We start from the raw sequence: 13,931 nt of genomic DNA, 5'->3' as shown, positions 1-13,931 counted from the left end.
CTTCAGAGATCATTTCATTTATTACTTGCTCAAAGTCTCTGGCTGTTTTTTTAATGAAGCCCAGATCTGGTACTCAAGACTTTAGAATCTTATTTGAGTAACCTTTCTACTCTGCTATGTGCATTTTCTCCTTTCTTAAAATATGATTTCTCTCAGAAGCATTCTTGGCTGTGAAACCTAAGGACCACCCAGGAATTTGTGTCGTGTGACACAACTCACAAAAATCCAAATGGTTTTTGTTCACTATAGTCACATCTTCTCATTCCAAGAGATGAAAAACCAAACATTTTGTGTGTCCGGTACCTCTGTGCCCTCTGATGGTGCCCTTTTATCCAAAACCACTTTAATGGATGGACTGGCAGTGTAGGTTTGTCAGTTATGAACTTCTCAGGCTGCAGAACTCCAGGGCAGGGGCCAGCGCACATGAGGCTGGACATACAGTCCTGTCAGAGGAGTTGGAAAGGGGGAAAGAAGTTCCTAATTCTCTGTATATCTATAACCATTAGAAACCTGGAATTGGTCTTTCAAAACGTGGAAGTGAGACAATGTTCTATTTCAGTGGCTTTCAACTTGGCTGCAGATTGCAACACCTGGGGGACTTTTAAAGGCCTGAAGGCCTAGGCCCCAACTCAGCCCAACGGAATTAGGATCTCGGGACATTGCTGTTTTGTTAAAAGCATCCCAGGTGCTGCTAATGTGCAGCTACAGATAAGCTACACTGGTCTGTTTATTACATGACCTTACAGAAATAAAAAGATATAAATACAAGATAATTCCATGTACCTATACAATTGTACAAAAGCATGAAAAGACTTACTGCCATCTAAATATTTACCTACCCTCAAAAAGTTTGAGTACTGCAAAAGACATGCTGCTACAGGGTTATTACGGTCTGGCAACCTGGGAGAAAAAGCCTGGAATAGAGGCACCCAGCATCATTCCAGGAATGCTAAAAGGCAAGGTAAGCAAGGAATAAGTTCACTTATATTGTCTTCTATCTTTCCAAGGAGAAGAAGAAAGATATTCTTAATTTTCCTCCATGAAAATTACATAATTAAATATCAAGGGATTATCATGAGCTTGGTGTTGGCAGGAGACAAGATTAAAAAGTTAATAGAAAATGAGGTGCCTGCCCTCACTTTACTCAATGTTTTATCAGTGCAATGCTTAAAAAACATCACAGCCGGGCGCAGTGGCTCACATCTGTAACCCCAGCACTTTGAGAGGCCGAGGCGGGTGGATCACGAGGTCAAGAGATTGAGACCATCCTGGCCAACATGGTGAAACCCCGTCTCCACCGAAAATACAAAAATTAGCCAGGCGTAGTGGTTCGCACCTGTAGTCCCAGCTACTCGGGAGGCTGAGGCAGGAGAATCACTTGAATTTGGGAGGTGGAGGTTGCAGCGAGCCGAGATAGTGCCACTGCACTCCAGCCTGGTGACAGAGTGAGACTCCGTTTCAAAAAAAAAAAAAAAAAGTCACTAGGTTGACCATCAAGAGCTTCTGGACTATATCAGTTGAGTGAGACACTCCTGTAATATAAAACAGCCACTTTCACAGAGGTTGTTTCCTCTTTAGGACAGTAACGAACTCACTTCTTCAATCACATGCTCAACCTACTATGTGCTGCTAAACGCCAACCCCCCAACACTGAGGTATCTCTGAAAGAATCAAGGCAGGTTGTGTAGACATTTCCACACAGAGGCATGTTAACAGAATATACTGAATGATAACCTCATGAAATTAAAAAAAAAAAAAAAGCAGCCATACCTAAAAGAAATCAGGTCAGGCCTAATGAGAATCAGCTGGTAGGCTTTACCTATTCCTACTATTCTATTCTCTGTTGGCTTTTTTTTTCTTGGAAACCTGTAATCATAAGTACATTTTCTTCAAAAACACGAATAAGGAAATGGGAAATAACATATTTCCTATGTTTTCCCTAAGGTAGACCTGTCATAACACAGATTCTGAAAGAAAAATCAATAAGAAGGGGTTTCTCCATATAATCCACAGTGTTCCCCCTGCTTTGAAACAGAAATCATCATTCACTACAGAAGCATCTGTAAGCAAAACACACTGTATCCTCTCTAGGCAGGAGAAAGGGTTAACTAGGTACAGTCACTAGCAGGACCACAACACAGCAGGACTGGCTGGGCCCAAACTTGCTCCCCCATCCCTTCAACTCCTCTCACAGCTCCTCTTTTTTTTTTTCTTTCTTGCCTTCCTTGTAATTCTCTCACGTAAATCTCATGCCCAATGATGTTTGCCCCATTTCTGGGAAAAAATAAAGCTCCAAAAACAACTTGATTTTCCTCTAACACTTCAAAATATTTCAAGGCAAAACCTGAACCTTGGGGGGAAAAAAAGGAAATCTTTGAAAACAGCCTCAATCACTGTCTAGGTTCACAAATATCTAGTTACCAGACTCATAGTTTTCCTACTTTAAACAATGAAGAACTATCAGACAAAAGAAGAAATGCTGAAAAATTTAGATGACAATGAATTTCATTAGTGCTTGCTCTCAGGGAGTGTTACTGCTAACTTAGTAAACAAAAAGGGATCTTGTCACAGATGGATGAACATTTCAAAACTGGCTGCAAATAAAGACCCAAATGCCTGGTCAGTTTGCTTGTTTCTTATCAGCACTTCCCATTGATCTTCTCTTTAAGAGTTTAGGAAATTCACTCGGCCAGGCACGGTGGCTGATGCCTGTAATTCCAGCACTTTGGGAGGCCGAGGCAGGCAGATCACGAGATCAGGAGTTCAAGACCAGCCTGACCAACATGGTGAAACTCTGTCCCTACCAAAAATACAAAAATTAGCAGGGCAAGGTGGTGGGCCCCTATAATCCCAGCTACTCTGGAGGTTGTGGCAGGAGAATCGCTTGAACCCGGGAGACAGACGTTGCAGTGAGCCAAGATCATACCATTGCACTCCAGCCTGGGTGACAGAGAGACTCCATCTCAAAAAAAAAAAAAAAAAAAAGAAAGAAATTCACTCATTCACTCATGCGTTCCTTCATTCCACAGATATCACTGGATGACTTCTTGTTCCTTTCACTACCAAGGAGGAAGCCTATGTACTTGAGGGATTATGAAAATAGGTATAGTAGGTGTGCGTGAGTCAACTCATTTAGGAAAATCATTAGTAGGTTGCTTTCATCTCTAGAATTATTCTTCCTTTAAAAAGCTTGATTTGCTGATAGAATACTATATGAATTGTTTAGTTGTTTCCTATTCTATTCTTGAGTCCAGAAACAACAGAAATGCCTTATTTTAATAGCCCTGGCATTCTCCTCCCTGCTATATTCAATGGAGTAAACTTTAGTTGTATGTTAACATCAATCAGTAATCACTTCCACTTGTCCTATGGGAGCACAGAGGGCCTCCTCTATTGGGTCCTGCACCTACATTTTCACAAATTAGTGACTTTTGTGGGAAAGGGATGAGAAATTACTCACATCCCTTGTTCAGTTATACTCCCCAGCCTCTGGTGGGTCCAAAAATGTAAGAATTCAGAACAGGCTCATCCCAGTCTCCAGGACCATTCCTTGTCTCCCATGGACCCTCTCCTCCTCACTGCTATTGGGCCATGTGGAGGGCCACCATATGGCTGCACGCAGCCCCAGATGGCTCCATCTCCCTAAAAGGGGTGCTCAAGAACATAAAAATGCTGCTGTGTACTTTTATTGCAGCCCCTTCTCATTTTCCTCCATCTGTCCTCCATATGGTTTATGCAACTCTCTTCAGCTCCTGCACACCCGGGCCTTTGATAATGAGGGTTGCTTACCTGACTGAGATAAAGAACTAGAATTCACCTTGGTCGGCGACAAGGGGTCCTGTTACTTTAAATATCTGATTCGCTTAGTATTTGAGCGATTAATATCTCCTTTTCTTCAATCGGCACACATTTATTTTATATTTATTATATTTCTTATAATCTTATTAACAGAAACCACGTGGTGGCTTTTCTGTTGTGTTTTCTCCAAGTGTCGTTCTTCAAGTTTGGAAGAGCTACATTGACTTCCACTTAGGCATCTCTTTTATATACACATTAATCATTTTCTCCAAAGTTGACTTTTCCATTTTCATAAAATGTTTCTTTGGTGAAAGTTGTTACCACTTTTGCCACTCAGATGGCTCCGCAAAACTCTAACGTTTCATGTGTGTCCTTCCCCCAAACTCTAAGGAAATGAGCAGGAATTAGGTGAGGTGACCCCAACCAACCCCTTCTTCCCCACTTAGGTTGGTGCTAGGAGAGTCAAGCCATGAAGTCCTGGTCCTCTTGGCTTTGTGAGCACATGGCAGAAGTGACATACATGATCCAAGGGTTGGTATAACTGAGAAGAAAGCAAGAATAAGTCACTGGACAGGATGCAAATCACTATATTTCCCAATAGGAGGCAAATTCTGACATTGGCAACAATAATAAGAGTGATTCGTCATTCTCAGTGTTAAGTAGCGGGAACCTGTGAGCACCTGAGCCATTTTCTCAAAAGCAAAGAGAACACAAACTCATGACAATTAAAAAGAAAAAGAAATCAAGCTAGGCCTGGGCAGGTTATAATAATTTTCCTGCTTACTAATATAACCCAGACACAAAGTCTTGCACTACACAACTGTAGTGGTATTAAGAAGAACAAAGTACTACTAAAGTGTCTTTTCCATGACACATCATTTGTCTGCATTCTAGCTCAAAACACCTGTGTAAAGCAGTCTGGTAATCAGTAGACTGAAAATTAGACCCACCTTCCATGATGATTATATTTGATGAAGCAGAACATGGGAATAGTGCTCAAATGCACAAAATACTAATCTATAGACATACAAAATCAACCCAGCAAATGCCAAGAGAATATATTTTTCTTTTAGCTGTTTGTTTAGTGTATATAAATGACAACTATTGATTTTGTCTTCAGACATATGCAAAATAGGGTATCTATCTGAATTTTAAAATCACACAATAACTTTACTGTAGGATACATGGTTAGGTCATTTTGATACTGTTTTTTGCCCATTTACGTATTTCACACATTCTTGTTTCTCTTATTGTCCTTTATAATGCAATATAAACCCAGACATCACTTACGTTCAGACAAAACTCCAGGGACACAAGGAAATTCTTGTTCCCACCTAAGCTGTCCTTTCAAAATCCTTCCTGCATGGTAAAAACCTAAGGAAACTGTGGGTCTCACAGGTGCTATGGAAGGAGCAAAAAGTGCATTTTAGTTAAGGGATCAAGTTGCAAAATGCAGGCTACAGTCAGAGGCCTATTCATTGGAATAACTGCTCCAGCATGGAACAAATTACAAATTCTGGTTAAGAGAAGCAAGTACTCTCCCTTCTGAGATAAAGGAAGTTACCAATAAGTCATTTTGTAAGTGGAATAGTAGTGTTTCCAAAAGTGCATGGGTGAAAAAGCAAAGTGAGTGTTCTACTCTCAGATTAAATTTAAAAGACAAGAAGTCTGATCAGTAAGGCTTTAGTGCATTACAATTTCTGCTCTGAAAAGCTGGAAGTATCACAGTCTGCACCTCAGGGCTTGTTCTGACCAGGCAGTTGGTAAAACCACTTGGAAAAAGGCAGAAGTTGCCACTAAGCATGTAGCTGCTGAGTAGTTGCATTAATTGTTGACATTTCAACACAGAGGCTGCTCCCCGCAGCAAAGCACTGCCTACATGCCAGGTGAACGCCTGCTAGCCCTCTTCCCCCTTGTATTTCTTTCCATTGAATGTTGCTATTGAATGTTGGTCTCTTGCCAACTGCCTTTAGGTGAGATTTGGGAAAAATTGCCAAAGAAACAAGAATAGCTGCCTTCATATCATTTTCTTTGTACAGCTACTTCCCAGGAAGCTGCTTGGGATCTACATGTGTCCATTTACTGGATTTAAACAAATCAGCACAAGGCAAGGGATGAGTTGCACAAAGCATATGCTATTTCTCCCCACCCCGGTTTCAGCTAACAGTGGGAACCTTGCCCCTGAGGGTACTGACAAGGGCATCAGCTGCTGTAAGTCTGGAAGCATGAGCTACTCAGAGCCTTACCTGTTTCTTTGTCCTGGACTTCTTCCAGGTGCAAGTCATTCAAAAGGTGCTCCAAAATCTTCTCCGGGGTCCCGGACACCACCACATATCTGTCAGAGAGCAGAGAGTCCACTGAGTCATCCTCGGTGGAAGACTGCGAGCGGCTGCTCCATTCATCGTCCTCATCCTCCTCGTCGATGTATTTGAAATAAGGCACATCGAAGGTAGGCAAGGGCAGCTCTCGGTCTGAGAGCGCCGCGGCGGAATCTTTCCTCTCCAAATGAGGGTCAAAGACCCTCAGCCGGGAGCTGCCCATTGTGAACGGTTACTAACAAAGGCATCCCCTAAATGCTAAAAGATCTTGCCATCCCTGTCCTTTCACTGGGAACTGAGTCCATCTGGCTGCTAAGAGCTCTGCAGTCAGCTAGAACGCTGGAGAGGCGGAGAGAAAAGAGAGGGAGGGAGGGAGGGTAGAGGAGGCAGAGAGCTAGAGAGATGGAGCAAGGAAGGGAAGGCAGACAGGGAAAAGGAAACAGGAGCGCGTGCCTCTGTGGCTGCAGGGAAACTCTCACCTCCAATGGCTCTCAGCACTCCCAGCTGTGGGGGCTGGGCCACAGCACTGCACTTTCTTCAGCACCAGGACGCTTTGGTCTTGCTCTTTAACCTGAACAGTCGTCACTTCATCATCTTGCTTTAATTGTGGACAGGGATGATGGATGAGAGAAGGAAAAAGAGAGAGAAAATTAAAAGGGGCAGGGGTGGGAAGGAGCTAACTAAAGCTATATTTTCTAGAGTTGCTTTACAGTATCATCTCTTTAAAGATTCAGAATAAATTAGGAGTTTGGTCAAAAATCTCCCTCTAATATTAAAGTATCCAGGCTCAAATGCTATGAAAACTTACAACATTAGAGACATACATACTTTGAAGGAAATAGAAAACAAAGTGGAGGTGGAATTCAGAGTTTATTTTTAAAACTATCTAAACAATTTAGAGACTACAAAATTCAAAGTTTCAAAAAGCACAATATACTAATTACATGTGTACTATATTCTCTTTTACCTGGCAGATGTTTATTAAACACTCTATTAAAGTTGAATCATACAAAATATACATTATTTAAACATTAAGACAATGAGTAAGCCATATTCCACAGTTGTAATCAATACATATATTCATTTACTTTACACCCTTACTTTAAAAGGCAGGCAAGGAAAAAAAAAAAAAAAAAAAAAACTACCCACTCCATCATTCAGTTCAATTTTTTTTCAGACTTGAGAGGGCCTTCAAATTTATCATGTACTTGTTTTGCCAGAATACAAGCAAAATGGATCTCTAGTTAGAATCTCGTCTAGGCTGAAATTCGGATGTCATGGATGAGTGCACAGACTTTCTTCACCTCAGTCCCTTTTTAAAAAGGAGAGACGGCTGAACCATCATTCATTTCTGCACACACAGCTTCCACAGCCCAGAGCGAGTGTGGCCCGCTGACGTGGCTCTGTCACAGAGGACAGCTTGCTGCTGACCCAGCAGGGTGGCCTCCAACTCGGAGCCATGAACACTTTCAGAGTGTTTAGTATGAACTTCTCCCAGTGTGCAATACCCAGTAAGCGTAAGGTAGCCCGGGAAAAAGGAACTGTAAGATGCATGTCAGAAAATCTAGCTTCCCTATTTCTGAGGATTTGAGCAAAAGATTAAAGGAAGAAAAGTTGATAGTAAGTAGGTTTCCCCTTAAAGATGATGTCACCTCTTTAAAAAGGGCACTATGGGCTCAGGGCTACTAGCACATTTCCCCTACTGACAGAAAATCCTACCTACCTATCGTCAGGTACAAATATAAAAGAGGATATCCCCACCCCCAACAGAGAAAAAAATATCCATTGTGCCTTATTAATTGGTTCTACAGGCTAATCAGGGATGTCAATGTATTTTATTCACCTTTCATAAGAATAGGAAGGCACTAATCTTGCCCTAATTGCCAGCCAAATCACTGATAAAATTGTGACTTTACCTCCTGGTATTCTGATTCCTAAGAAAATGCAGTAAGCTAATCATTTAAGTCCTCCAGGATTTTCTTAAAAACAAAAAATATGTGTCATTCTAAACAGCAATATAATTTTATAATCATTCTTTTTTAATCTTTTAGTGGTAAATAATTTCACTATGTAAAACCGATGTATTACATTTCAGCAAGGTCAGACGCATGCAGTTACTGTGGCAATTAATGCTGGATATTCATTCTTAAACTCCCTGAGGACGACAGTGGGACTCCCGTAACATGAATACCAATGTGTAATTGCTATCTTTCATTTCTCCAAAGGGGTTCCTTTGTTATCCATGTGGCTGAAGTGAAATAAAGTGGCTGCAGAGAAATGCATATATTGACCAAACCCCCGCCCCCCCCACACACACACAAAAAAACAACCAGAAAACCACAAAACAAAAAGGCAGAATGACGGTCTGGGATGCTGAGACACACAGAACAAACAAATAATTCTGTTCTTTGAAAGGACAAAAATATTTCCCTGGTTTCCTTTAATCATGCGCCAATACTCATTTTATATGAGCTTGCTATCATTCTGAAGTACGTTTTACATTCTATGTGCATGTGATATATGGCATTATTAACTTCCACAGGCCATGCACATACATATGGATGGGAAAGGCTTCTCTAATGCCTGTGTAACTAATATGTATTACATGGCTATGTGCACAGCAGCCACACTCTGCCAGGCAGGGGAAGAGCTGAATCATATTGATGTACTATCAATAGCATCTATGTCATTGTGATAGTTTTCCATTTTGAAGACCTATTAAAAATAAGGAAGAGAAAAAGCAGAAAAATTAATGTACAAAGGGAAATATGTTATCTAAAATTGCCATAAAAATGTAATAATCCTACGTATTACATCTGACTCTCAAGAAGAAAAGGTAAATTAATGTTTCCCGACCCATGCATGCTTAACTAATTTCTCATCCTGAGAAAGAACAGAAGTACCATAGTTGAGGTTCTGGGTATGAAATTTTATTCTTGTGCTTGCTTGGTTAAGATTAAAAGTATTAAGAGAACTAATAACAGAAAATATATTAAATAACAAATAGTTCATGAAATGCAGGTAAAGTATTAAAACACTTAATTGACATTCATTCAACAAATAGTGAGGGCTTGCCTCCTTTGCATAAGGCACTGTTCTGGACACCACGCGGCAAGTGAAGATGAGTGAGGCAAGTACCCTGCTCTTAACTGACAAGTTAATAGGCTCAATGACAACATAAGTATAACTGGGTGAGCACCCTAAGACGTGGCCAAATGCAAGAGACAATGCAAAAGTAGAATCCATGGGATCTGATGGTCAAAGATAACTATGGGTGACTGAGAGAATGGAAATACCATTAAACAGGGGAGAACGTGTGTGAAGGAGCGGCTCTGGTGAGACCGATGCTTCTGATTTTAAACACTGACGTTTCGTACTAAGACAGCCTGCCTGCCATAGATGTTTAGCAAGCAGTTAGAAATAAAGAACCAGGCCTCTGGACAAAGGTCGAGGGTAGAGACAAATTTATGAATTATTTAAGCTTTGGTAATGGATGAGATTGTTAAGGAGGAGCAGGAAAGAGGCAGAACTATGAACATTGGGGATTAAAGGAGCTAAAAACACAGTAAGGGGAAGAAGTAAAGTGGGAGAATATTCGAGTCATGGGGGAGCTACTTACAGAGAGACCATGAAGACCACTACCAAGATGAGTCAGGAGGAGAGCCAGGAGAGCACTGTATCAGGAGACCCCAGGGGAATGCTTGCCTGACACTGTAACATTTACAAAGATGGTAAGTCTAAGGTCACTTAAGGTCAGGAGTGGGGAAAATGTGTTAAACTGTGAGTGAACAAGGAGGAAGAGAAGACTACATCTTGGAAATTTCATTATAAAGGAGAGAAGTCAGTTTGAAGAGACTCATTCCTCCTCCAAAATCAAACCTGTCTGAAGCAGGCAGTACCAGAGAACCTTTCAGATGGCAAACGCGGAGAATCATCTAGCTTGACACTACGACACTCAAGAAGTCATACTAGTAGCACGAGTTCCAATGCTGTTTGCCCTTAGGTCTGTGAACACATTAACTGAAGATGTTAACTGATAGGAAGGCATTTGTAGCCAATAGCTTGTTATACCTCTTTTCATCTCACAACTTTCTTGGCCTAACACTTATTTATCCCACAAAGTTCACTTCAAGAATCACCTCCTCCAGGAAGCCCCCTGGTCTTCAGGTTGATCTTGTTGGCCCTTCTGTGTGACCTCACAGCACCACATGTATCCTTCTAATTCAGCACTCTCGGGAGCACTTACTGATGCACTTTCTGTCCCCACCTTGCCCAAGCTCAGTTGTGGGCAAGTACTCTTACCTTCTTTCACTTTGAATTCCCAATAGTTAGCCAGGTCTTGACATTTCACACTCAATGAATATTTACTGAATACGTTTATAAACAAAGGATGAATGAATGCATTTGCATTTTAAAGTGGAGGTTTAGAGAGCAACACTTTAAATCTCTTTTTTCTTTTTTTGGGAGTGGTGGGGGGGTGGTGGGAGGACATTCTCAATCTGTCACCCAGGCTGGAGTGCAGGAGCACAGTCTCAACTCACTGCCACCTCTGCATCTTGGGCTCAAGTGATCCTCCCACCTCAGCCTCTTGAGTACCTGGGACTACACGCACACACCACTGGCCCAGCTAATTTTTTATTTTATTTTGTAGAGACGGGGTTTCACCATGTTACCTAGGCTGGTCTTGCCTAGGCTGAGCTCAAGCAATCTGCCCACCTCAGTCTCCCAAAGAACACCTTAAATCTCTAAGAACACATTTCAATTGGTGAATTGTGACAGAGCCCAGAGAGAAGGGACATTTTACTGAGAGATTCTCTTCCTAAGGAGGGATCGTCAAACTCTGCTGGTGGTCATCAAACTCCACAGGGCACTGGCCTGCCCTGCTTTGCATTCTGACCATCAGCTTAGCTGAGGCACTCAAATAGACCAGGCTAAGCTGAGAAGAACAGCTGGCATGCTTGTTAAGTTGGACAATGGCAAAGCTAGGCAAGGAGTTACATATACATCAGATCAGAATGACCTGCTCTAATTCAGGGTCTTAGCCTGAGAGTAGCTCATGTGAGACAGCACCAAGCCTTGGCCACTACTTAAGATAATATATGATAAGTATTTTGTGAAGTATAAAACATCATGCAATTATCAGTTACTGGACCATTAATAGCTAATATAATTTTATTCCATAGTGGTAGAGGTAACGACAACTGAAGAACTAAGGAGACAACACTGCCATATGCAACAAACAGAACTACCAGGAACGGGCAACTGGGGAGGAATCAGCCATGACCAGGCAGATAAACCTATGACAACTAACACTGAGGGCTTACCATACAGCAGGCAAAGCTAAGGGCTGAAGATCCACTACCTTACCTAATCACTATAATGATCCTATGAGACTAATGCTATGAAAATTCCCATTTTACAAATGGAGATGGGAGCCCAGAGATTAAGTAAGAAAGATCACAGAGCAGAGAGATGGCGAAGCTGAGATTGAACCCAGACAGGCTCGACCCCAGTGCCCTTAACCAGAACCACAGTTGTCCCCTAAGATGGCCAATGCTCTATATTATAGATGACAACTATCAAAGGAGATGTCACTTTCCCTCGAGCTGACTGCCAGTACAAGGCAATCTGTTGGTGGGTCGGGCAACAGGGAGGTCTAGGCCAAAGTGAAAGTCAAAAGTTCTAGCATAGCCGGTTTTTAGTTCTGGATGTCTTGTCTAGTTTGGGAAAGCCATGCAAGGGCTTTCATTCTAAGAGAGGAAGAGAGTTGGCAGGATCTGAGTGCAGTGGTGTGACCATAGCTCAGCCAGCTCAGATCAGGCAGTGCTCGAGACCCAGCAAGGGGAAAAAGAAGCGTCGACCAGACCTGAATCAGTGACCAAGGCAGGAACAGAGCTAAACACGGCAGAGACTGGCTTTAGAGGAAGGCTGTGTTTGTGGGCATCTATGTCTATGCAACTTGAGATATGCAGGTTAAGGCTGGTGGAGATGGGGCTCCCAGTATATAAGCTGCCTCGGGCCTGATGGGCTCAAGAACTGGGTAGACATGAATTATAGACTTTAAAATGGCTAATTTTATGTTATGTAAGTTTTACCTTAAAATTGAAAAAAAAAAAAAAAAAAAAGAACTGGGCAGAGATGAGTCTGTGGACACAGATTTGTTGGCCAGGGAACACATGAATCTGCCCCAGGGAGCCACAAAGGGCTCTGAGAAATATGTCCTGAGAGGTACAGTTTGGGTAGCTGGAAGGTCCGACAAAGAAGAGTTCAGGAGGATAAGTAGCAGCAGATTATTTCCACTTTCTGAGCCACTCTACCCTGTGGGAGAGGAAGCCCTGGAATTACTCATGACGTTCTAGAAAGGTGACTTTCCACTAGTGGGTGATGAGATAAAAGTGGCTGCTTGGGGACCAATATAAAGAAGTATTAACAGCAGAGATGGACCCAGCTGTCCCTCAAGCTGAAGCAGAGTCTATCAGCAATATCATAGAACAAATGAAGATGATTCTGGATCAAGAGTCAGGGCTATGCTTTGTACCCTTTCCAACACAAAGATTCTGCAAAACTAATCTTGATTCCACTTTTCTCACAGAAGCCCAAAGTGTTGGCTCTCCTAAATAGGAAGAAGGCGCATGATTTAGCAGTTAGGTATCTCTTCCCATCTTGTACTATGGAAATTCACATAAAGCCTAGCTGACCAAGCCATCAATACCCACATCTGTTTCTGTTCTATAAATGTGGGTACAGCAGAATTATAATACTTATCTGAAAAAAAAAAAATCTCCTCTAGCCAAAAAGAATTTTGTTTGAGAACAACCCTTAGATAATTTGCTGACAATGTATCTCATGATTCTTTTTCTCATGAAAAAAAAAGTAAACAGATGTTTTTTAAAAAGGTCAAAATATTGCTGGCAAGATAGAATTGATTAAGAGAGAGATTAAGTTAGCAGATGTATGTCAAGGTGAGCCGCTTAGACTCACCCGACCACAAAGGAGCTGGCATAACAAATACGTCTTTGTACAAGATACTCTGGCAGAAGGAGAGTATTTAGATAATGATAATTAGTTCTTTCCTTTTTTTAATCCCACACATATTAAGATTAATAACTCTAATGAAAGCCTAAACAAGATTAATAGGATTCATCATCCCAACATTTATAAAATCTAGGTAAAGTCTGACTTTTATAGATATGAAAATAAACATATATTTATTACAGAACTTGACCAAACTCCAACAGAAAACCAATATGCATGACTAAACAGAAACTTTCCGGCTACTAGAGAAAAACTGTATGTATTAAATCTCATTGCCTCTAGGAGTGTCATCATACAAAACAACTTGTCTAATAACCCTAAAACCAGAGCAAGCCTAGCAATGTGATCCCAGGGCCAATTTCAGCTAGTAACCTACTGCACAATGGAGCAGAAAAGATGGGACAGACTGTAGCATCTTGAAATATAAAGTCAATGTCTTTTTATTATGAATATATTTCAACATGTTGTATTAGCTTGACAGATCATTCTGGATACTGGCAGGAAAATGCACACTCAGCAAGGGTTTTGAAAGTGTTTAATGAAGGGGCTATTTACAGCTGTGTAGGTAGGTTTGATGAAACTAAGCAAAAATGGTGAGAGATAACCAGGACTAGAAAAGAGGGAGATCTCAACTAGCCCTGGGCTGGAAGGGGTAAGGGGGAGGTAAAGGTAAGTATTGGATCCCTTTGGGAGCTGGAGGCATAAATGAGAAGCTATGAAGGAGGAGCTGCAGTCACTGCCAGAACTGCAGGAGGAAGCTAGACAGACGTAGGAGGAATA

The 13,931-nt window shown here is 41.5% G+C and overlaps 1 protein-coding gene across 1 annotated transcript in view; it reads right to left on the bottom strand.

Annotated features, from left to right (window-relative positions):
• The window catches only part of RAPGEF5 (Rap guanine nucleotide exchange factor 5), a 236,100-nt gene that overhangs the window by 66,270 nt on the left and 155,899 nt on the right, over window positions 1-13,931 (bottom strand). The window contains exons 10-11 of the mRNA XM_023216015.2: window positions 6,596-6,714; window positions 6,045-6,133 (exon numbers count right to left, since the gene is read on the bottom strand). Coding sequence (XP_023071783.2) covers window positions 6,045-6,133; window positions 6,596-6,714 — 208 coding nt within the window. The remainder of the gene's footprint in view (window positions 1-6,044; window positions 6,134-6,595; window positions 6,715-13,931) is intronic.

Source organism: Piliocolobus tephrosceles, chromosome 8 (assembly GCF_002776525.5).
Source record: "Piliocolobus tephrosceles isolate RC106 chromosome 8, ASM277652v3, whole genome shotgun sequence".
NCBI classification, from domain to species: Eukaryota; Metazoa; Chordata; class Mammalia; order Primates; family Cercopithecidae; genus Piliocolobus; species Piliocolobus tephrosceles.
Note: the sequence above shows the minus strand (reverse complement) of the source record. Positions and strands in the feature narration are given on the sequence as shown.